The sequence below is a fragment of the Vigna unguiculata genome, chromosome 7, assembly GCF_004118075.2.
Source record: "Vigna unguiculata cultivar IT97K-499-35 chromosome 7, ASM411807v1, whole genome shotgun sequence".
Classification (NCBI taxonomy): Eukaryota; Viridiplantae; Streptophyta; class Magnoliopsida; order Fabales; family Fabaceae; genus Vigna; species Vigna unguiculata.
The window spans coordinates 23,869,674-23,894,537 of record NC_040285.1 but is presented as its reverse complement, the minus strand read 5'-3'; the positions used below and the strand labels follow the sequence as shown (position 1 = coordinate 23,894,537).

At 38.7% G+C, this 24,864-nt stretch overlaps 3 protein-coding genes across 3 annotated transcripts; all 3 read right to left on the bottom strand.

The window, feature by feature from the left end:
- Nucleotides 1-4,677: 4,677 nt before the first annotated feature.
- Nucleotides 4,678-6,811, bottom strand: LOC114190933 (pectinesterase-like). The gene is made up of 2 exons (XM_028080011.1): nucleotides 5,688-6,811; nucleotides 4,678-5,608 (listed from the first exon to the last, which is right to left on the bottom strand). Exons 1-2 carry the CDS (start codon nucleotides 6,670-6,672, stop codon nucleotides 4,908-4,910), a joined length of 1,686 nt encoding a protein of 561 aa, XP_027935812.1. The 5' UTR covers nucleotides 6,673-6,811; the 3' UTR covers nucleotides 4,678-4,907.
- An 8,306-nt stretch (nucleotides 6,812-15,117) lies between these two features.
- LOC114191324 lies at nucleotides 15,118-17,833 on the bottom strand. Its single transcript, XM_028080494.1, has 3 exons — nucleotides 17,276-17,833; nucleotides 16,092-17,199; nucleotides 15,118-15,887 (listed from the first exon to the last, which is right to left on the bottom strand). Exons 1-3 carry the CDS (start codon nucleotides 17,831-17,833, stop codon nucleotides 15,118-15,120), a joined length of 2,436 nt encoding a protein of 811 aa, XP_027936295.1.
- A 4,278-nt stretch (nucleotides 17,834-22,111) lies between these two features.
- LOC114190957 (pectinesterase-like) lies at nucleotides 22,112-24,369 on the bottom strand. Its single transcript, XM_028080053.1, has 2 exons — nucleotides 23,276-24,369; nucleotides 22,112-23,188 (listed from the first exon to the last, which is right to left on the bottom strand). The coding sequence occupies exons 1-2, from the start codon at nucleotides 24,279-24,281 to the stop codon at nucleotides 22,494-22,496; spliced, it is 1,701 nt and encodes a 566-aa protein (XP_027935854.1). The 5' UTR covers nucleotides 24,282-24,369; the 3' UTR covers nucleotides 22,112-22,493.
- Between the last annotated feature and the right edge of the window lie 495 nt (nucleotides 24,370-24,864).

The window sequence follows — 24,864 nt, the reverse complement described above, 5'->3', positions numbered from 1 at the left end:
GCTTTTTTTTTCTTATTTATCAATCGTTATTCTTTTATCTTTTCTAATATATTTTACTTTATTTTTAATAAATATAATTTTATTTTATATATTAACTTAATAACATTACAATATCATCTACTAATATAATATCACATATTTAAAAAATCATACACACGCGACGTTTACACTGATAAATACATACATACATATATATATATATATATATATATATATAAATTAATTAAAAATTATATAAAAAAAGATATGAATAACCAAAAATATTAATGTTGTTTTAAAGTTTGGAAATAACAGTTAAATAAAATAAAGTAACAGGGAGTAATTATTTGTGATATCCTAATTAATGAATTAATTAAGTTAACCACACAAAAGTAAAACTCATGAAAGATTCTGACGAGCCAACGTTCCACACCAGAACCTGTCAAACAAAACCAGACAGCCTCTTTTGATAATTATGAAAATATTGTTTCCAATAAATACCTAAAAGTCGTAACAAGTGGGATCTTACCTTAGTTATAATGACACATCAATATTATTTGTGTCTGGTTTAAGAAAATAAAATATATATTTCGCATGATAAAAGATTGGCTATTTCTTCCTGCACCTTTTCTTTTCCTGCAGCACCATAAAATCCTTAATCTTCAAAATATTGTTTATTAAAATTAGGTTTAAATCCTTAAGTCTTCGTCCCCTTCACTCCCTTAGCTCCTCTCCCTCTCGGACTAAGTTTCCACCGTTTTTGTGCGCCATCGTTTGAGCTCGTGCATCCTCCACGTTCAAGCTTTTTCCTTCCCTTCTAATGGCAAACCATAATGAAGGCAGAGAAGGCGTTGGTCTCTCCAATTTATATATATATATATATATATATATATATATATATATATATATATAAAATTTATTCTTTTTAAATTTTAATATATTTGATATAATTGACTCTTTCAAAAAAACTTTATACATCTATACATAAATTTTGATATTTTGAGATCCATGACTATTCTATTCTCATATTCGAGGTTTTTATTCTCTTCCATAAAAAGCGAAGCATCCCAATTTGTATTTATTGCACTGATTGTTGGATGGATTGGGGTTAGGGATGTTAATCGCACGAGTAAGATACAAGTAGTAGTTTCTTTGTATCTTATTTATTAGATAAATATTTATTTTGTCCCGTATCTGTATGATCTGTTATAAATATTTATGGATACTCGTGAGTATTTATAAAAAGAAAATTTTAAAATATTTAACAATATATTTTAACTATAAATTCAAATAAAATACAATATAGAACATTTATAAATTTCAAAGAAAATCTAAATAACCCATTTAAATAGTGTTGAATGACAGGATTTTTTAAGATGAATTGATAAAAAGTAACTTGTTCAAAACTAATGTGTTAATATTTTAATCATTTTTTAATTTTTTTAAAAATTTAAATTATAGTATAGCGGGTACGAATACATGTCCTATGACACTCGTACCTGTCCCGTTAACTTGCGAGTTTAAAAAAAATACTCTCACCCGTTACCCGTAGATTTCTATTTATATATTCATTTCTATCTATTGCAAGTTTTATTTGCAAATATTCGCGTGTATGAATTTTTTTTGACATTTCTAATTGGAGATATGTCATTGAGCATACTTTTATTGCATTTTGAATTAAACAATTCGAAATGTATTTGGAAAAAATATATTTTAAATCATATAATTTAATAATATTATTATTATATTAATAATAATAATAATAATTATAATAGTATTTTTAATATTATCAACATTAATATTAACCCACTATATTCCTTATGTGATATTTTTTTTATATTTATACTTTTAATTTCATTTGTATTTTCATACTTATGACAAATATTGGTGTTAAAAATATCCCTCAACTCCATGTTTATCAAAATTAATTCTTGATGAGTTTGTTTTAGAGATGGAGAGAAAATTGAAAGAGAATTATGAGGAGAGAAAAAGGAAAGAAAAGAAAGAGCAAAGGTATAAAGATAAAGAAATTTTTTTTAATAAATATTGGAAAATCTATGCTCAAACTATGGTGAAAGAGAGATGGATGAAAAGAAAAAACAAAGAAATGAAAATTAGTGAAGAGAAACAAATTAAAGATAAAGAGTCGAGAGAAAAAGAAATTAGAGAAAAGAAGTTGATAAAAAAAGAAATGGAAGAAAGGTTTTCAGAGATAAATAATTTAAAGAAAAGGAGTTTATAGAAAAAAAAAAATTCAAGCAAAAAATATAGAAGAAAAGAAAAAAAGAGAAATAAATAAAAAAAGTGGTGAGATGAAGGAAAAAATTCAAGAAAAAAATATAGAAGAAAAGAAAGAGAAATAAATAAAAATGTGGTGAGATGAAGGAAAATTTAATGATAAATATGATGTTTTTAATGCATATATTATTGTTTCTATTTATGTTTTATGTTGCATGTGAGGTCTCTTCCGCTTGCATGCGTCATTTTAATTATCAATAATAAGTCTTTTCTTATTAGTGATCATAACGGTATGTCCTGGTCTTTCTTGTAATGTTTCTATGTGTAGATAGAGCATCTTGTAGAGTTAGAGGCGTGTGACGTTTGACGTCTATTGTAAGTTATATACATGTTTGAATTACTCATTACATTGTCGTACTGTGATTTGCTGGCATGATTGAGTTGTGTGATGTTTACCTATTGAATTGGGGGTTAAACCCATAAATTTACGTGATTTGAGTTGTATTATAAAATTTGGAAATATTGTATGATTGTATTGTGAATTTGCGATTGTATTTGAGTTATGGTATGATATAAGAGATATGAAATTATGGTATGTGCTTAAATTCTGTCTGTATAGAATTGTTGATGTATGGTATTGCAATTAAGATCAATTGATATGAATTTTTGTGATAAACTTGAGATTAATTAACATTTATAGTGTTGATAAACTCGTGTTTGGTATGTGCAAAGCATCTGTGAAGGTTCTTAGGGGTGTTTGGAAATGATTTGGGATTGCAAAATTATGCAGAAATCATATTCTGTAAAATTATGCAGGTCTACTAGGCGAGTTTCAAGTCAAGGTTCACTAACTTTTAACTCGCTAAGCGAGAAAATACTCATGGGACGAATTAATTGAAATATTTTCCATTGGAGCGCTAGTGATACACGTGTTGGGCGAATAATTTGTCGCTGATCGAAAATGTATTTTCACTTAGTGAGGAGACGTGCTCGCTGAGTGAGTGGATTAGTACTTGATTGGGTGTTAACTGTTTTAATTTGGGTGTTTTGTAAGTTTTTCTTTGAATGATGGGTATATGATATGAGATTGTTTGTAGGAGGTTGAGTCGAGATTTGGTTGATGCTAATCCAAGGAGGATTAGTAGTGGTGGTAATAGTGTGTGCATTGAAGTAGGGATCGTCTTGGTAGCTATCCTGATGCTCTAATAACCATTCAAATTCTCAAGTAGAGATGAATGAGGTATGTGGTGAGAGGAGTAGGAGGTCCTAGCCTAGGAATTTACCTTGACCAATAAAGTTGGTGAAAGGTCTTAGTGGGAGTTGTATACGTGGTTAGTCTATACATAGAGCTAGTTTTGATTTTTAGTTAATTTACATAAATGTCATATTTTTATAGTCCTATTTTTATAAGATTATGTGAAACACTATTTTATTTGTATTTAAGCTACTAAATTGAGATGTTACAGAACTTGAGTATTCTATAAAATATTTCTAAACTCAGAGGCAGGAACACGAACCAGAAATAATTAAGAAATAAATTGGGAAGCAATAAATGCATAAATGTTAGATTACAATTACTTATCACTACATTTATACTGAGTTATTTTTATTAATCTACAACTATTGATATGTTAGATTACAATAACTTGTATCTTAAAAAATAAAAAAAGACTTTGACACTTGTTTGTAAAAAAAATAACTATTTGACAATTAATTATATTAATATTTTAACCATCTTTTGCTATTTTTAACTTATTAATATATAATATTATAATATTAAAATAAGGTTGTTAAGTAAGTGATTTTTTAAAGGATGTGAAAGTATAATTGTAGGAAATGTCAAAAGATATAAATTTATAAAACTATCAATATTTCATATAATTTTCATAATTAAGCTTTCTACATTAAGGAAAGTTAATATATGATTTATTCCGAATAATTTAGAATACAATTATCTAATATTAAAATAAGACTATAAATGATTATTTATACTCTTGAATAAGATGATACAAAAGTACTATCACAAAAAACAAATAATTATTTATACAATGAAAATTATAATAAAATAGAAAATTCATGTAAGAAGTTGAAACTATGCCATTACTTTCTTTTTTCAGAATAATAAAAATAAAAATTTAAATAATAGTATTTTTTAAGAAATATAAATATTTTTTTAAGGCATACATACATGTTATTAAACTTTACGAAATTATCATAAGAATTAATAAATGTGTAGTGAATATTAATAGTAAATTAATTAATAGTGAGGCTACATACAATTTGAATTCTTTATTAGATTTTTTTTTGGTGATATTTCTCTATTATGTTTAACAAAAAATAATACCAAAAAATATATTATATTTTTAATATTCAACAGATAACAAACATAAAAAAAAAAATCAGTATCTGGACTATATCATGCGGTATATGTAATAATATGATAAAAATGAAGAGGACAAAAAGAATTAATTTGAATTTATAATTAACGATTACAATCACATCTCAAACAAGTTGAGGGATCAATTTTGGCTACATAGCTACAGAAAATATCTAGCCTACCAAATCGATCTTGATGTGTATTGGCATAAGCTAAAAGGAAATGGTTAGAATAAAAAAAGAATGAAAAGAATTAGAATAAAAAAGAATGAAAAGAAGCAATTAACGTTGGCGTGTGTCTGAGCTACGTTAACTTAAGCTTTGGTGAAGCTGGCGTCATAAGGAATGCCGGTGGCAGGCAACCAGGTGCTAGCTTGGAGCCAGGGCTCAGCGGTGAATTGTGCGGCCTCCTCCCTGCTGATGAGACCTTTGCTGAAGGGTGCCCTTGCGTTAGCAACGGAACCAGGTCCAGTGTTCCCAAATTCAGCGAAGTAGCAGTCTTGGGTGTTGGGCTCAGTTGCAGGGTTCCATGGAATGTAGGCCTCTGGCTGGATCAAGTCACCGATCACGTTCTCAATGAACACTGCCCTGGAGAATGCCTTCCATGGCCTTGCAAGGTATGTCTTCACTACCATCCGCTCAGGGAAGAGTGTAGGGTCGGCGGTGATCTCGCAGTTCTGGAGGACAACTCCAGTGGGCATGTTTTTCTGTTGTGTTCCATCAGCCACCACTATGTTCTGTTGGTTTGCGTCGGGCTTCCTCACCAGGATCTTCGAGTTCTGGATCAAGGCGGTGGCGTACCCGAAGATGAAGTCGATTGTTCCAGAGATTTCACAGTTGCGGTAAAACTGACGGTGGGCGTGTGCGTACAAAGTGTCTTGGTAACCGCGCATTGCGCAATCGAAGAAGACTGAGCGATCACCCTGTACACGGAGAGCCACTGCTTGATGTCCGGCTGCTCCAGCGGTGTTCTCGAATGCAATGGACTTTGCCATGAAATCCTCAGCAACAGTGGCTGCACATTTTCAAACCATTAATTAACTACAGATAGATACAGATGATGTATATATATTTTTTTCATTGAGTGGACTTACAGAAGGTGGCGGTTCTCATTGTCTTGGTACCCTCGGCGTAGTTTAAGCGTCCGGTGATGATGGTCTTGGTGGGGCCATCGCCGTAGATGAGAAGGTTCAACTTCTTCTTGTCAACAAGGATGTACTCGTTATAGACGCCAGCCTTGACGTAGATGATGAATCTTCCTTGGTGATTCTTGGGGTAGGAGTTGATGGCATCAAGAACGGTGTTGAATTGGCCGCTGCCATCCTGAGCCACTGTAGCATGGGGGATAACTGGTTCTCCAGCCATGAGCTTGCGATCAGCAGCGGTGAGCCAAGTGGGGTACCCTTCTTGATCAACATCAAGAAGGCGACGAGAGGCTGGTTTCAAGGCCAAGTTCAAGTCCATGGATTGAAGAACCTTTGCAATCCCTGACACGACATCAAGTGCCAATCCAGTGAGCTTTCCAACGTTGTCCAAGCTACCGGCCTCCAACTGTTCCTGAACCTTCTTCTCGCCGTCGGTGTCGAAGCCGTCGAGGCAAGATTGCTGGTAGGCCACCACAGCACCTAACCAGTTCTTGAGTTCGGCACTGCGGTCGGTAACGTCCGAGATGTTGCTCTCTTTGATCAACACGCCTGAGGCTTCGAGTTCGTGCATCGCGCTTTGCAACAAATCCTTGCAATCGTCGAGGGCCATCTTCATTCCCTGGCTGGTATTGCCGTGCTCCACCGTGAGCTTGTCGCTCATGTTGAAGGCTTTTATGACACTGTCCATCGAGGTTTTCACCACGGTGACAATGTAATCCTTAGGGTCTGAGCTGTTTGCAGAGGAAAGCACATTGTGGCACAGTTTTGGGTCGTCTGAGTCTTGGCACAACGCTGTCACAGCTCTGGTCGTGGTTTTCAGTTCTCCTGTGCTGTTCGCGTCTGGCTTCGGGCTCTGAACTACGGCAACCACGCCAATGACAACACCCACCACAAGGACGAGCGAAATTGCGGGACCGAGTACTTTACCGGACATTTTTTTCCTTTTTCTGGGTTCCTCTTTATTGGTTGATTCCCTCCGAAGGAGATGAATTAATAGGTCAAATCGGAGAGAAAGGATTATTGGGAGGGATATATGCTTTTCCCTTCCCTGTTTATTCTTTATTATTATTTGTTTGAGGAGATTGCAATGAGAAACCATGCAGAAGTAGGGTTGTATTTATACCTCATCACACTTCCTTAACACATGGAATTCAGTTTTTGATTTTGTGGCTTTTCTGTGTTCCGCCATAAATGGAACTGAACTTTTAGCTACCTCTATTCCTCCGACCAATTCATGGTGAGGAGAAAAACTAGTTCATGAATGATGCACATAGATTCATACATTTTCTCCTTCCGTTTTTAGGATTCTCATCTCTTTCACACGTTTTCCTCCTCTACTCTTTCATTTCTTATATCGTTTCTCAAATTAACTAGACAAAAAATAAATAAAAACGGATTGACCATTTATTTTAGAATAGAATTATGTTATTACATAATAAAATTATTTTTTTATCAACAAATATATATATATATATATATATATATATATAGACACTTTAGGGGTGCCTCAACCCTTATAGAGATCATGATTTTATATTGAAGTTCTTAGATAAACTAAAACAACCTAATAGATGTGTATAGCAAAAAGATTAGAGACAAATAGAGGATTTTACATATTCAAAGTGCAACTAAAAACTAAAAAGTACCTCCTTAAGAATATCCACTCATAGGTACTTGTTCAAGTCGGTAACCATTGGCAATTATTGGATTCATTCCCTTTAGTCCAGTGCTAGATTCAAATTTGTTCATGAACTATTTGAGAGCTTCCTGATCAGTAAATAGGTATGTGTGTAACATTTTGTTTCCTGACATATTACTCAAAATTAAACAGCAAAATGTTGTGCGTCCAGTAAACCATTGCATCTTTGAAGACTTCCCCTGTGAAATATTCTGCATAAAGCAAAAGAGACCTCTAGATTGAATAGTCTGAGTGGATTATAAAACATGTTTCCTCCATATCATATTTTGATTGGAGGATTCTACGTTATTGATTTGATGCACTCAATTGGGCACAAATTCCAATCATTATAAGAGAAATGGACATGTGGGACTTTTTATTTCATCCATGCCCAAGCATTTAATTGTGCCAAAGTAAAGATTTCCTCTGGATCCACTTTCCCTTGTTTAAACACAAACTTATTTCTATGGTTCCAAATATTCCAAATAATTGATATCTATAAGCCCTTCCATATTTTATTTTCTTTGTTATTTAAGGTCATTAAAGAAAATTGTTAAAAATGCATATTTAGTTGATTATGTTGCAGTGAACTTATACCCACCCATTTATTACAAAAGTTCCAAACCATGTTTGCAATTGTACACGTTAAGAATAAATGGGTTGTATTTTCCTCCTCCAACCCGCATAGGACACATGATGTTTCTGCTCATTGTAACCCTCTTCTGCTCAAGTTTTCCTTTGTTGCTATTTTATTCAATATTGTCCTCCACGCAAAATATTGTGATGATGGAGCTACCTTTATACTCCAAAACATGTTGAACATATCAGAATTTTCCCCGATAATTGAAGTTTTCAATTTCAATTACACAGATTTGATTGTGAATTTGTGTTCCTCATTTTTCCATACCCAAAGTCCTCTCCTTCTCTTAAAATTTGTGTTTGATTTAACACTTTTTTAAAATCCTCTAATTGAGGCAATTCCCACTCAAACAAATCTCTTCTCCATTTCATCAACCATACTCAGCATTGTTAGTCCATTCACCCAACTTTCTTAGTGTTTTCTCCTTAGTAATTGAGTTCTCATATAATAAAATTATATATTCATAGAATTATATTATTATATTATAAAAATATTTTGCATGTTAATTACATTTCATTCGATCAATCTTTTATGGTCTAAATTTAATTATTTTTCATCTTATTTTAATTTATTGTAACATATTAACTATAACAATTAATGAGATTATAACAAGTATACATTTTCATTTTATTAATAATATAAATATTATATATGTTTTCATTTTATATAATTACTATTATAATAACTTTTCTAAGTTTAATGAAATATTTTTGTAATTATGATTTTTCAGTATAACTTAATGTAAATTTGTTACAATGACTACAATTTTTAAATTATCTTAAATAATAAAATAATAATAATAATAATATATTTTTTCATTGTAAAATCTTTCTAATATATGTTAAATTTTTTATTAATCCAAGTTGATATTTTTAATATTCTCATATTACTTAATTTTTGTCCTTTTAATTTTACTATGTTACTCGTAGGAGATTAGTTCAGAATGTTTTAAAAAACTGTTAAGTTTGGTAACTGTTTGTACGTGTACTGTTTACATTGGTTCACTCTATATAGAGAGCTAATGATGCATCTATAAAGTTGTCTTCTATCTCATTTCTCATAGAAGATTGTTCTGGCAAAAAATTGAACATCTTTTAAAAATTGAATATTTTTTAAAAATTGAATTTCTTTTACAAATTGAATATTTTTTTATAGAAGACAAAATTTTACAAACCTTTTTAACTTAATGCGAAATAAAGAGTACATTTACGTCAGAAAAATAGTTCTCTTTGACCTCGAGGATTAACCTTTAATTTATAGACAAAGTGATTACAAAAATAATAATCGACTCACCAAAATATTTTTTCTATAAAAGAGATATCAACTAGTACCAGACAAACTTAGGCCCAATTCATAGGTTCATATACTTTAGGTTAGTCTTGGAATGTCTTATCCATTTTCAGAAATCAGGTCAGACGTACACAACCCCTAGTCTTGAACATCAGTATCTAAAACGTAAAGGCTGAAAAAAAGAAATCCTAGTTTTGCAGGGATCATCACTTTAACGCGTCTTCACCACCTCGAAGCTGAACTTGGGTAATCCCTTTAGATGGGTGAGAGGTGACTTTGGTTGGTCTTGAAAATCTAAGACGAAAATCGAGTGATGAAGAAAAAAAGTTTTCAAGAATCAATAGAAATTTGACAGCAAGGCAAAGTTTTTATTGTATCAATATATGAGTTCCAGAATCTTTAATAAGATCTCGAAGGTAATAACTGCATACGGGAAGAAGAAAGTTTGAGCTCTTACAAGGGAAGAAAATGAGACCATTGTGGAGTATTTTGAAAGGTTCAGGAATTGGTTAATACCATGAGGGCATGCAAGGATGGTATCACAAAACAATCGGTGGTTGACAAAATCTTGAGGACTCTTCCTCAATGATTTGATCACTTGGTGGTTACCACTGAAGAAACATGAGATATTGATTTAATGGACTTAGAAGACTTGTAACACTCGCTCGAAGGTCACGACGAGTACATAATCAATGAGAGGAAAAGGGTTCAAGAACTAACTCTTCAAGCAAGAACTGGTTATAAAGACAAGAGCAAAAAGGCTGGTCAGAAGACAAATAGAAAATCAATGGCAGGCAAGGTGAAATTGAAGTCTGCAGGTGATTCTAGAGAGGGTAATAAAAAAGAAAACTCCTCTGGAAATGATGAAAAGGAGTGAAAAGTTTGACAAGATAAAAGTGAGAGCAGATGGTCATTTTGCTCGAGAATGCCGTAATCGATTATAAAAACTCAGATGCATAACTCAAACTACTATAATCTATTACGATTCCTTTGTAATCAATTACAAACCTAAAAACATCCAACTCTCCACGATTTCAGAACTGTTCATTTGACCAAATAGGAAAGGTATTAAGGGTGTACGATTTCTTCGTAATGAAATCGTGTGGGACCGCATGACTTGACTTGTTTATTTTCATAATTTTTTTATAAATCTTTCTATTTTTGTAATAACCAAGGTAGATTTGCCTAAAAATGAAAAAGTTAGTTTCACACTCCTTTTAGAAACATTTATTTGACACTTCTTTTAATAATATTATAATATATTATAATTTTAAATTAAAAATAATATAATTATAATTAAAATATTATTATTTAAAAGTGTCAAACGTATGTAATTTGCCGTTTTGCAGTCAATATATCATTTTTCTTGTATGTGTACGTCTTATTTCTCTGATTCTTCTAATTAAGTTTCTTATCCTTATGTCAAAAAGGCCACACACAATTCTTTTGTTTGATTCTATGTATCCCTGGTTTTTGTATAGTCTAGTCTAGGTGTATAAAATGGTTAAAACCTCAAGTATTTCCTATAATTGATATATTTTTAATTGTTGATTTCAAAAATAAATAATAATCTTTATAGTTACTCACATCTTCAGGGAAAGTGATAAATATTTTGACAATCTTGTTAATATTAATCAACACTCTTAGTCAGAATTTATCTGGTTTCCCTTGGTGCTTCCTTCTTATAGAGAATACTTCTTTAAAAATATATTCATTGCCGGAATTTATATCCACTTAAATGTTTATTTTGTTTGAGAGGTGTTACATGCATCTTCATCTAGTCCTCCAATATTATCTTTCTTTTCCTTTATATATATTATTGTTCCGGTGTGCAAATTCAGGTTTTGTTAACTACCAGAACAATTCTAGTCTCTCTCTCTCTCACTGTTCTGAATTGATTCCATCCCCTATTTACTCCCTTATGGCTCTTTAAATACTCTTTCCAGTAACCTCCCATCCCTACTGATCCGAAACTGCTCCCTTTCTTTCAGCGTCTTTTAGGGAACCGTCCAAGTAACTAACCACGTATCTCGATGGTCCCTGTGTTCAAACCTAGGTTTGGGAAACCACTTCCGATAATTTAGGGAGTTACTATATAGTGGGCCTGCTAGGCCTAACAATGATTACTCTGACATATGACTGAGGGAAATATCTGACTTCGTCCTGCGAGCTGGCGACCATACTCAAAGTTAGCTCGGAATCCGAGCTCAGCCCACTCTGGTAGGTGGCGGAGCTAGGTCGGTGTCCGAGCTGGCCTTATCTTAACTTACTATGAAACTAGGTCGGAGTCCGAGGATCTAATTATCCCAGTACACAGCCCTCCGACCCTTCGTCGAACTTGTTAGGCTAAGGGTCGCATCCTGTACTTTGATTAGACATTCCTAACAGCATTTATTATCTTGTACCTAACCTCTACACGTGTCAATCATCGGCTAGGCAGAGGTTTTTAGATCTCGTGGCTCCCCTTAAATCCAAAAAGTAACCGTTTTCAGACCTTTTATCTTCGAACATATTCACTTTTCGTGGGTGTTTCTTCTGGCGGGATTTTGCCTCTTCTGACCAGTCTTTGCGCATTCTCAACCTTCTTCCAGGTACGTCTTCCATTTCCCCTTTTTCTTTTGTTCATCAGCATAGGTTGCATCGTCTTTACCTTTGATCGTTCTAGGATATTGTGCTTGATAGGCGAAAACATCTTGTAAGTTGTATTATATCTTTGGTCCTGGATCTTCTTTAGGGATTAGGGTTTTTCTTTTCGTAGTCTTTACCCCAAAGAAACGTAGTTGAGTTTTGCTTCCCCCAAATTCACTATCCTGCTTGTTTTGGCCTGTTTTTCCTGTTTCAAATTTAGCCCTCTGCTTTCTCCTCGTGTTTGCTCGCGTTTATTTTCTGGGTGAAAGTGTTTAGGGTTTTAGGGTTTGAGATGACTTCCTATGATTCGCAATATCCTTGGGCCTCTTTGAGTTTGAAGAGGGAATGTACCAGTTTGTGTACTGCGAAGAGGATTAAGGCTTTTAGGGATGGACAAGCATTGTGTAAGGACGACGAAAAAGATGTGATAGTAGGGCTTTGTGAACTGGACGAGCCGGTGTGTAGAGATGGCACCCTTCCCCCTATCCAAAGATTCACCTTCATTTATGCTACATTTTTCGAGAGGCTTGGATTTCGATTACCCTTTAGTGATTTTGAGAAGGATTTACTAACCATGTTAAATGTCGCTCCTGCCCAACTACACCCGAACAGCTGGGGTTTTGTCCGAGCTTTTCAGATTCTCTGCGCTGGCTTAGATATCATCCCCACGACTCCTATGTTTCTATATTTTTTTGAGTTGAAACAGAGCTCCCCTAAGCAATTCTGAACTTCTTTGAATAGCGTCAGTGGTCGGGGTCTGCTTACCCTGTTTCAGTCCTCGTATAAGGGTGGTAAGGGTGCTTTCCTGAAAATTCTCGCTCTTGAGCATAATACTGCCTTACTGGAGGGATTTCCCTTATACTGGACTAGGCTTCCTACTCCACAAGGTGCTCGCCAGATGGAGGAGCTAACATTGACTGAAAGAGAGGGCTGCGCTAGACTGGAGGGTTTAGAGGTCGTTTTTGATATTCGTAAAATACTAGACCTCGAATATCGCAAAGTAGACTTAAAGTTGTTCATCGGTATACACCCAACCATGCACTCTAAGTTTCAAATTGTCTCTTATGCTTAATACTGACGTTTACTTTATCTGATTTTATCAGAACGCCAGATGGATCTATCACAGAAGGAGCTGCTTCGCAGGATTAAACAACATGAATCAAACAAGGTCGGGGCGAGTTTGAGGACGAAGGGTTCTTCTTCAAAAGCCATAATTTTAGAAAGCGAGCAAGAAACCACACAGAGTGACCCCAAGTTAAAAAGGAAGAGAACCGAACCGCTGAACTCGAAGGCCTTAGACTCCACAGATAACGTTCCGCTCAGTGCTTTGAGTTTAAAAAAGAGTTTTTGGGATGAGAAATTTACTCACTTGGCCTATGGTCGAGCGAATAACTATTTTCCGATTGATGATAAACTGCTTTCAGGTCGTCAGCTTTCCTCGGTCCAAGAAGGGCTTCTCTGTAACATCCATCAAGTTGAGGCCTCCTCGTTGTTCCTTATGGGTCGCCTCGAGGCATCTAAGCGGAAAGAGTCGAAAGTTGTATCTGACTTAGCCGCTGCAAATAAAGAGATTGAGCAACTTCGGGTTGATCTGGTGGATTTTGCGAAGCTGAAGAAGACCCTTGAAGATAAAGAGGCTGAGCTAAGTGTCTTGGAAGCCGAGGTGGATGAGTTGAAATCAAAGGCTGAGAGTTCATCTGCTTGGTGCCAAGTGTTAGAGGATGAGAAGGAAGAGCTCGCTGATCAGTTGTGCTCGACTTTGAAAGAAGGTTTCCAGCTCGCCTTAGACCAAGTGAAGATCCTCCATGCTGATATTGACGTATCTGCAGCTGACATTACTAAAGAAATAGTAGATGGTCAATTGGTTGAGTTAAGTTAGATTTCTGAGGAGTGTTGACAAACGATGTATCTTTTTTGACTAGTATTTTCCTATATTTTGACAAACTTTATCATAATACTCGCCTAAAGAAAGTAACTTTTATGGTATATCTCGACTCAAATTTTGAGATTTTTATTTTATTTTAAGAATTGAATCGTGTGAATTGTTGTGTAGTAATACGAACTTAGGTTGGAATCGAGTTGGATTTGTTAAAACCGTTCAACGTGTTTTGAGGTTTTATGCCTAGCTCGTGGCTGGGTCGGTCCGAGTAAGCCCTCAGTGTGCTGAGGTTTTATGCCTAGCTCGTGGCTAGGTCGGTCCGAGTAAGCCCTCAGCGTGCTGAGGTTTTATGTCTAGCTCGTGGCTAGGTCGGACCGAGTTAGCCCTCAGCGTGCTGAGGTTTTATGTCTAGCTCGTGGCTAGGTCGGACCGAGTAAGCCCTCAGCGAGTAAGCCATCAGCGTGCTGAGGTTTTATGTCTAGCTCGTGGCCAGGTCGGACCGAGTAAGCCCTCCGCGTGCTGAGGTTTTATGCTTAGCTCGTGGCTAGGTCGGACCGAGTAAGCCCTCCGCGTGCTGAGGTTTTATGCCTAGCTCGTGGCTAGGTCGGTCCGAGTAAGCCCTCAGCGTGCTGAGGTTTTATGCCTAACTCGTGGCTAGGTCGGTCCGAGTAAGCCCTCAGCGTGTTGAGGTTTTATGTCTAGCTCGTAGCTAGGTCGGACCGAGTTAGCCCTCAGCGTGCTGAGGTTTTATGCCTAGCTCGTGGCTAGGTCGGACCGAGTAAGCCCTCAGCGTGCTGAGGTTTTATGCCTAGCTCGTGGCTAGGTCGATCCGAGTGAGCCCTCAGCGTGCTGAGGTTTTATGCCTAGCTCGTGGCTAGGTCGGTCCGAGTAAGCCCTCAGCGTGCTGAGGTTTTATGTCTAGCTCGTAGCTAGGTCGGACCGAGTTAGCCCTCAGCGTGCTGAGGTTTTATGCTTAGCTCGTGGCTAGGTCGGACCGAGTAAGCCCTCAGCGTGCTGAGGTTTTATGCCTAGCTCGTGGCTAGGTCGATCCGAGTAAGCCCTCAGCGTGCTGAGGTTTTATGTCTAGCTCGTGGCTAGGTCGGTCTGAGTTAACAAAATTCTAAAAAAAAAAGAAGGTTTATATATGAGTTTGACGCCCACCTCGTTAAAAGACCCTCCAATAAGGTAGGGAAAAAGAGTGCGGGGTTTATTTGAAGAAAGAATTACATGACGACAAAATAAAACAAAGAGTAGATAAAGAACGCTAACTAAAGTAAAAACGCAGGTTTGAAGCGTTCCATGTCCTAGGAATGGCGGCTTCATCCAATGTTTCTACTTTGTATGCTCCTCCATGCAGGACTTCTTTTATCCGAAAAGGTCCGATCCACTTAGGCGACAATTTGTGTTCGACCTCGGTCAGATGTGCTCTTCTCAGGACGAGGTCATTAACTTTGAAGTCCCGGGGAATTACCTTGGTTCGATATTTCCGTTCTACGCGTTGTTTCGTAGCTTCTCCAGTAATCCTTGCTAGCTCTCGAACCTCTTCCAAAGTGTCCAAGTTTGCTCGTATTCCTTGTTCATTTGACTCCGGCGTTATTTCTCTTCTGCCTTCTGCTGGACTCCCAATTTCAATTGGCAGTAGTGCATCCGTTCCATATACCAGGCTAAATGGGGTTTCATGTGTGGTTGACTGTGGTGTCGTGTGGTAGGCCCATAGGATTCTGGGGATTTCCTCGGGACAGGGAGATTTACTTGCTAAAACCCTTCTCTTGAGAGCTTTGAGTATTACCTTATTAGCTGCCTTCGCTTGACCATTAGTCTGTGGATGTTCTATGGAAGAAAAACGTTGGGTAATTCCCAATTTCTGGCATGTGCGTCGCACTTGAGAGCTGGAGAATTGAGTTCCATTGTCGGATATGAGACGACGAGGTACACCAAATCGACATACGAGGTTCTTCCATATAAACTTCTCTACTCCTGATGCAGCGATGGTGGCTACTGGCTCTGCTTCTATCCATTTCGTTAGGTATTCCACTGCTACAATAAGGTATTTTAACTAGCGTTTTGCTAGGGGGAAAGGTCCAAGGATATTTATCCCCCATGTATGAAAAGGCCAAGGGGCATGTATGGAGTGCAGTATTTCTGGGGGAGCCCGGTGGACATTGCTCTGTCTTTGGCAAGGATCGCAATGCTTAACATGTTCTATGCAATCTTTCCTCATAGTGGGCCAAAAATAACCAGCTCGGAGGATTCTTAGCAGCAGGGCTCGTCCTCCAATATGGCTGTCGCAGATCCCTTCGTGTAGCTCGGACATGATCCTTCGAGCTTCTGCGTTCTCCACACATGTTAGTATTGGTCTTGAGAATCCTAAACGAAAGAGGTGCCCATCCACGAGGGTGTAATGGGATGAGCTTCTCTTCACGCGTTGCGCTTCCTCCGCATTATCAGGCAAGGTTCCATCAGCTATGTAGGATCTAATAGGATTTATCCACGATTCAGATTGAGAGATCCTATTCAAGCTCATTATTCTGATTTCGCTGGATGAATCCACTCTGGGCAAAGTGAGTGTTTCCTTGATCACCGACCTGTGCTGGCCAGGTTTGGTGAAACTGGCGAGTTTGGATAAAAGGTCTGCTCTACTATTGTCTTGTCGGGGAACATGATCTAGACGAAAAACCCTGAAAGTCTTTACTAACAATTTTACATACTCTAAGTACTTTGCTAATTGAGGATCCTTTGCTGAGAACTCACCGTTGAATTGACCTGTGACTAATAGCGAGTCACTCCGAGCTGACAGTTTCTTCGCTCCGATCTCCTTAGCTAGTAGCATGCCTGCAATCAGAGCTTCGTACTCGGCCTGGTTATTACTGGCTTTGAACGAAAATCTCAGGGATTGCTCAATTAGGATTCCTCCTGGTCCCTCGAGGACGACTTCTGCTCCGCTTCCCTTTTGATTTGATGCACCGTCGACGGATAGGATCCATTCAGGTGGGGTTGAGTTGATGGGAGCCTGGTCCGAGTTTAGTGGTGTAGGCAAGGTGAGCTCAGCCAAGAAGTCGACCAATGCTTGGGCTTTGATCGGTCCTCGCGGCTCGTAGTTTATGTCGTACTCTGCTAGCTCTATGGCCCATTTCACCAAACGCCCCGTCATGTCTGGCCGCTTGAGAATTTGCTTCACGGGGAGATCAGTTTTTATTTGGATACTGAAACTCTGGAAGTAATGTCTGAGTTTCCTGGCAGAAGTGACGACAGCTAGGGCCGCTTTTTCGAGGGTTGGATACTGTTTCTCTGCGCCGTGTAGCAATCGACTAACAAAGTAGACTGGGTATTGTCTATCTTCTCGGTCCTGTACTAACACAGAGCTTATGGCATGTTCAGTTACTGTATTGTAAAGGATACCCTTTCTGTGGTCGGCTGAGCACCGGTGGTTGGCTTAGGTATTCCTTGAGCCGGAGAAAGGAATCTTCACACTCTGATGTCCACTGGAATCTTTCGTTCTTCTTTAGGCACTGAAAATAGGGGTGACCTTTGTCCCCGCTACAGGCAAGGAACCTGGACAGGGCAGCCATCCTTCCAATTAGTTGCTGAACTTCCTTCATGCAACTCGGGCTCTTCATATTGATGATTGCCTGACATTTATCTGGGTTAGCTTCAATACCTCGTTCTGTCAACATAAAACCTAGGAATTTTCCTGCCTTAACCCCGAACACACATTTCTCTGGGTTTAGCTTCAATTGGTACTTGTTGATGGTGTCAAAAAGTTCTTGTATGTCAAGGGCATGAACGTCGTTTCCTGAGGAAGTGACTACCATGTCGTCTACGTAAGATTCTACATTTTGACCTAGTAGAGGTTGGAGTATCCTGTCCATCATTCTCTGATAAGTGGTCCCAGCATTTTTTATACCAAAGGGCATCACTCGATAGCAAAAATTGGCCCTTACTCCCATGAAGGCAGTTTTGTCTTCGTTTGCCGGATGCATGCGGATTTAGTTGTACCCTGAGTATGCATCCATGAAGCTCAGCAGACCACAGCCGGAGACGCGATCTACCAGAACATCTATATTCGGCAAGGGATAAGAGTCTTTGGGACATGCCAGGTTTAGGTCAGTGAAGTCGACACACATCCTCCATTTTCCATTTGCTTTCTTAACCATGACTACATTGGCGAGCCATTCTGGATACTGTATTTCTTTAATGTGCCCAGCCTCCATCAGTTTTTTTATTTCCTCCGTCGCGGCCTTCTCCTTTTCTTCATTTAGTCTCCTACGCCTTTGAACTCGTGGTTTTACCTGTGGGTTGATGTTCAAGTGATGACAAAGTATGTCTGGGTCAATCCCAGGCATATCCCGGGCCGACCATGCGAATGTGGTAATATTCGCTTGTAAGACTCGTCGTATCGCTGCCTCCGTGGTCTGATCGAGGTCGGCTCCGATCCTTATTTTCTTCCCAGGGAGTATTTCCAACTCTTTGAGTTCGCCAATAGGTTGAGGGCCCTGATCAGTTGGTGGTCGTGGATCAAGTTCGGAATCTGACCTATCTACGGAGCCAGGGATCTGGGTTAGGTTATAGGTATCTCGACGAGTTCGCAAGCTTTTTTCATAACATTTTCGTGCCACTTCTTGGTCGACCTTCATCGTGACCACCTTTCCTTCAGCCGGGAATTTCATCTTCAAATGTGTAGTGGAGATGACCGCGCCGAGTTTGTTGAGGGATGGTCTCCCGAGCAGCATGTTATAAGACGAGGGGGCATTGACCACAATGTATTTAACTACTATGGTCTTTGCTGCGTGTTCGTCAGAGAATGTTGTCCTTAGGTTAACGTACCCTCGGACCTCAACTTGCTCGCCTGAAAAACCGACTAGGACTCCATCGAAAGGTAGAAGCTGGTCTCTGGGAATCTGAAGGCCGACGAAAGCGTCATAGAACATGACATCTGCCGAGCTGCCCTGGTCGATCAGCACTCGATGCACATTTCGACCCATCATGATTACTGAGAGTACCACAGGATCGTCCTCATGAGGGACTATATCCTTGGTGTCCTCTGCCGAAAAGATGATACTGGGTATGGGCGTTGAAAGTTCTAGGACCGTTGCCGTCATGATATTCCGCGCGTATTGCTTCCTGGCTGACTTGGTCGGACCCCCTCCTGCAAATCCTCCTGCTATAGTGTTGAAATCTCCAAGTACGGGAATTTCGTGAGGTCCTGCAGTAGCTTTGGAGAACTGTTCGGCAGGTTTAGTTTTTGCATTATTGCCTTTAATATATTTGTCCACGAGGCCTCTCCGGGCTAAACTTGCCAATTGCCCTGTTAGAGGAAAGCAATCTTCAGTATTGTGACCGTGGGTCTTGTGAAATTCACACCAGGCTGAGGTTTCTTTTCCGAGGAGTCGTCCGATTTCCATGGGGAAACGCAAGTATCTGCTAACTCCTTCATCTTGTAAGATTCGAGCTTTGGATTCAGAAAAGGAAGGACACGAAGATTTGAAGGCCCTTTTATTTGAATGATGATGTGGACTGTAGGGAGTGAATTTGCGGCTAGCTTTCTTATACGGGGAGGAGGTCTCCATAATTTGACGTCGGACTTTCCTACTTTTATGCTCGGACTGAGGCCGTCTTTCTTCTAACCTTTTCCTCTGCATGGCTTCTTCTGTCTCGATATAAACGGTTGTCCTACTCCTTATTTCCGCTAGCGTCATAGCTGGTGCTCGAATGAGAGATTCGCTAAAAGAATTAGCTCGCAATCCTTTTACGAAAGCTCCGACTAGCATCTCCTCGCTAGGGTTTGCGAGTCCCATGTTGACATCACAGAATCTGTTGAGAAATTGTTTCAAAGTCTCCTCCTGACGTTGCTTGATATCGAACATATTTGCTATCTGTAGCTGCTTGGGACGATTTACTGCAAATCTTTCCATAAATAGGCGAGCGAAAATGTTGAAAGAAGTGATGGTGGCGTGGGGGATCTTGCCAAACCATTTTAACGCCGTGTTTGATAGAGTGCCTACGAACATCTTGCACCGCACCGCGTCGCTTCCTCCTGATATTAACATTTGTGCTCGGAAAGCCTTTAAATGTGCTTCCGGGTCGTTTTCCCCAGTGAAGGGAATCATTTTTAGGATGATGAAATGGGGCGGGATGATCTCCTCTACGATCGCCCTAGCCAGTGGATGGTTCTCATCCTGCTCGTCCATTACTCTCCTCGGAAGGTTGGTGTCTCGAAAATGGCTACGATCTCTCATCCAAGTTTGCAATTCGTCGTTGCTTTTTTGCAGTTGTTCTTGCTGACGCATAGACTCCTCCAATCTTTGCCTAGCCTCTTCTGATTCTTTTCGTACAGTTTCATTTTCTTGCCTCAAGGTTTCAATTTGTCGCATGACCTGTTCTAAAGAAACCCGGTCGTTGTTGCTGCTCTCTGTTGCCGTGATCGCCATTGTTACCCGCTTTCGTTTTGTTACTGTTTTGTGGTGCCGGTTTCAAGTTTTACCGTGTCCCACGGTGGGCGCCAATGTTCCGGTGTGCAAATTCAGGTTTTGTTAACTACCAGAACAATTCTAGTCTCTCTCTCTCTCACTGTTCTGAATTGATTCCTTCCCCTATTTACTCCCTTATGGCTATTTAAATACTCTTTCCAGTAACCTCCCATCCCTACTGATCCGAAACTGCTCCCTTTCTTTCAGCGTCTTTTAGGGAACCGTCCAAGTAACTAACCACGTATCTCGATGGTCCCTGTGTTCAAACCTAGGTTTGGGAAACCACTTCCGATAATTTAGGGAGTTACTATATAGTGGGCCTGCTGGGCCTAACAATGATTACTCTGACATATGACTGAGGGAAATATCTGACTTCGTCCTGCGAGCTGGCGACCATACTCAAAGTTAGCTCGGAATCCGAGCTCGGCCCACTCTGGTAGGTGGCGAAGCTAGGTCGGTGTCCGAGCTGGCCTTATCTTAACTTACTGTGAAACTAGGTCGGAGTCCGAGGATCTAATTATCCCAATACAATTATATATATCCATCGAGCTCAAAATGAAATTTTATAAAAGAAAAAAAGAGAAACGTACAAATGAGAGTGACTCATTAGTGTATTTTAAATTAAACTACTTCACTTTCAACAAGATATGAGGGAAAGTCGTGATCAATCTAAGAAATAAAATGAGAAGGACAGAGGACTACTGTGCTACAGAGAGATGTATGAAAATTAATCATAATAAGCAAGTATCTCTAGAAAAATAAATGAGAAGCCGTAGAAAGAAAAAGTGAAGAACTAAATTTATAGCGATATTGTTTGGCTTAGGGCACACAAAAATCAGAAGGCTACGACACACTTGATTTTGATCAAAAATAGGTCGTTAAATAATGGGAGTAATATTTTAACTTTCATTATTGTAGATCATTAATTAATAGACATGTCAAAGTGAGTCAACCCGGCTCCGGCTCACACGGGTTGGCTCATCACGAGCCGGGTTGAAAATGAGTGAACCCAATCCGGCTCACCAACCCACCTAAAAAAATTATTTATTTATTTATTTTTTAGTATTCAAATATTTAAATAAATTTTTAGTAACCTATGAGATGACAATCATAGTAAAATCAAGAACCAATGTTTTGATCATGCTCACCACCAATATATGAAGAATTATTTTCAAGAAAGTACCATATAGTCTAAGAAAGTATGACTAATATTACAAATTTTCTGTCATGCTATTCAACAAAATATAAATAAAAAACTATACATTTTTTTCATGCTAATTTAGAAAAAATTGTTTATAAGACGGTCACTTGAGTAATTTACTATAAAGATTATAGTTAAAGATTAAAGTATCAACATATATAATTTGACAATCAAATTAATTAAATATTCAAACTATTCAAATCTAATTAAGCAATATTCTAGCGTTTAAAAATATGAAATTGTGAACAAATATAATAGGAGTAGTAAATAATTTTTAAAAAAATTAAAAAAAATTAAAAAAAAATTAAAAAAATTGTAAAAAAATATTGGTGGGTTAAGTGGGCCAACCCACCTTCAACTCGGCTCGAACCCGTTTAACCCGTGTGTTAAGAGAGTCGGGTTGAGTTCAACCCACTTTTGAAAAAGTTGAATTTTTCTCAACCCAACCCAGCTCGAACCCGTGGTGAGCCGGGTTGGCTCACGGGTTAAAACTCATTTTGACATCTCTATTAATATATCATTATTTTTTTTTGAAAGAATTAATGATCTCCTCTCAATCACATAAAATAAAAAGGATGAGACTAAAGAAATAGAGAAAAAGTATTATTTTCCAAAATAATGAATCATTGAAAATACAGAAAGTAGCGCACTAAAAACTCACAAAGGTAGGAAGAAAAAGATTGACAGTGAACAAATTGACAAGCCTCTCATGCCCTTCATCGATATATATATGTACATATACAATATACAATGAATGAATGAATGATAGCTTATTGCTTAGTACTATATACTGACATGCACTCTTGGAATGTGAAACGATGATCCAAGGAATTTCTATAGTTTGGTTACTATACAGTATTTGGGTTCATCTAAACCTAAGTAACACGGGATATATAGCAAGGTGTTGGGGAATGTTTTTGTTAATGGCTACAAAAAGGACATGCATGCATTTGTTGATGCGTGAGTTTGAGTTCAAGCTTTGTTGAAGCCAGGAGTGTAAGGAATGCCGGTGGCAGGGAGCCAGGCGTTGGCCTGGAGCCATTGGTCAGCAGTGTATTTGGTAGCATCATCCTTGGTAAGGACCCCTTTACTCCACTTCACCCTAGCTTTCACATCGGCACCCGGGCCAGTGTTCTCATACTCAGCAAAGAAACACGTGTCCAGGTTCAGGTCACCATTCCAGGGAAGAAACCCATCAGCCTGAATCACATCGGTGATCGTGTTTTCTAGGAAGATGGCCCTCGAATATGCCTTCCACGGCCTCGCCAAGTATGACTTGAACGACGTCTTTACCTGCTCCAGTTCCGGCTCCGCCACGATCTCGCAGTTTTGTAGCACCGCTCCCGTCGGCATGTTCTTTTGGTCCGTCCCGTCCGCCACCACAATGTTCTGCTGATTCGGATCTGGCTTCCGCACAATGATCCTCGAGTTCTGGATCAGGGTTGTGCCGTAGCCGAAAATGAAGTCCACCGTGCCGGAGATTTCGCAGTTGCGGTAGAACTGACGATGAGCGTGGGTGTACAGCGTGTCCTGGTAACCGTGCATGGCGCAGTCGAAGAAGGCCGACCGATCGCCTTGCACGCGCAGCGCCACTGCTTGGTGTTTGGCCGCGCCGGCGGTGTTCACAAATGCGATAGATTTTGCAATGAAATCTTCTGCCACCGTCGCTGCAAACGGTTGTCACATATTAATATACTGTTTTCACGTGTTGTTTGATACCTAGTCATTGAAATGAAAATAGAAGAGTAACTCACAGAAGGTAGCGGTTCTAATTGTCTTATAACCATCGACGACGTTTTTATTGCCGGTGATAATTGACTTTGTGGGGCCATCGCCGTAGATTAGAAGTCTAGCCTTCTTTTTGTCGACTTTGATGTATTCATCGTAGGTACCAGCCTTGACGTAGATAATGTATCTGCCTTGATGATTCTTGGGGTAGGAGTTAATAGCCTCCTCAACGCTCTTATAATCGCCACTACCATCCTTGGCAACGACCACATTAGGTTTAACGGAAGCTGTATCCGCCAAGAGCTTCCGATCCGGCATGGACAACCACGATGGATATCCTTCTTGGTCCACATCGAGAAGACGACGAGACGAAGTCTTGGTAATCAGATCCAAATTGAAGTCAGAGAGTATTTCCGCGAAGCCGGATACAACGTCAAGCGCTAACGCCGTTAACTTCCCAACACTGTCCAAACTTTCGGTTTTCAACTTGGATTGCACCTCCTTCTCTCCGTCGGTGTCGAAGCCGTCCAGGCACGATTCCTTGTACGCCACGACGGCGCCAATCCAGTTTTTGAGGTCGGCGGCGCGGGCGTTGATGTTATTAATGTTGTTCTCTTGGACTATAAGCTGGGAGGCTTCTAATTCATCGATGGCGAATTCCAACAGGTCCTTGCAATCATCAAGGGCCATCTTGATGCTAGAGTTTCCCTTGGTGTTTTCGACGGTGAGAGTGTCGCTTAGGTTGAAGGCTTTGATGACGTCCTGCGTCGCTTTTTTCACCACGGTTTTTACGTATGCGGTTGGGTCTGAGGTGTTGACGGAGCTGAAAGTGTCGGAGCAGAACTCCTTGTCGTCGCTGTTTTGACACACGGCTTGCACGGCTTTCGCGTGGGTGGTCAACTTTCCGGTGCTGTCGCCTGCGGCGGCGATGGGTTCCTCGTCCCCGGTGGAGACAAAAGCGACAACGCCTAGGGCAACGCCTACTACGAGAATCAGAGAAACAGCAGAGACCATTGTCGCGTTCTTTTCCATTTTCTTTTTTTTTTTTGTTTTTTTCTTCTTAAACTTTAATAGGTATGAACGATAAGAAAGAGAAAAAGGTTCTCTTCTTCCCTGCTGTTTACGGGGGTGGTGCTATGAGCATTGCTGATTATTGCAGAATCATTTTTATAGAACTTTGGTTTCCTAAAGATGGATGGTACGTTTGAGATTTTGTTTTTAGAAACTTTCAACATCTCTCTCAAATTATTCATGGCTTCTGTGGACTCTGCTATGAATCGACAATTTCGCATTGCCTTTAGTTTCTTACGCGAATATGCATTACTATCCATCAAATTGGCTACCTCTACTTTTAAAGTTTCAAGTGCTAATTATGCTTATCCTTTTTCACGGTTAATTATGCGTATCAATCTTGAATAACCATGTCATTCTAATTTCATTAATTTTAATAACTCGCGTTTCTAAATAAATAACAAAAAAACTTATTATATACAAGTTTTCCTTTTTGTATATTTATGCTTCGTAACAAAGTTAGAAACCTTAAACTGAATATAAAAGATACAACAACTCTTTTGACTCAAACTAAATAACACTAAGTTCAAAATATTTCGCGAGA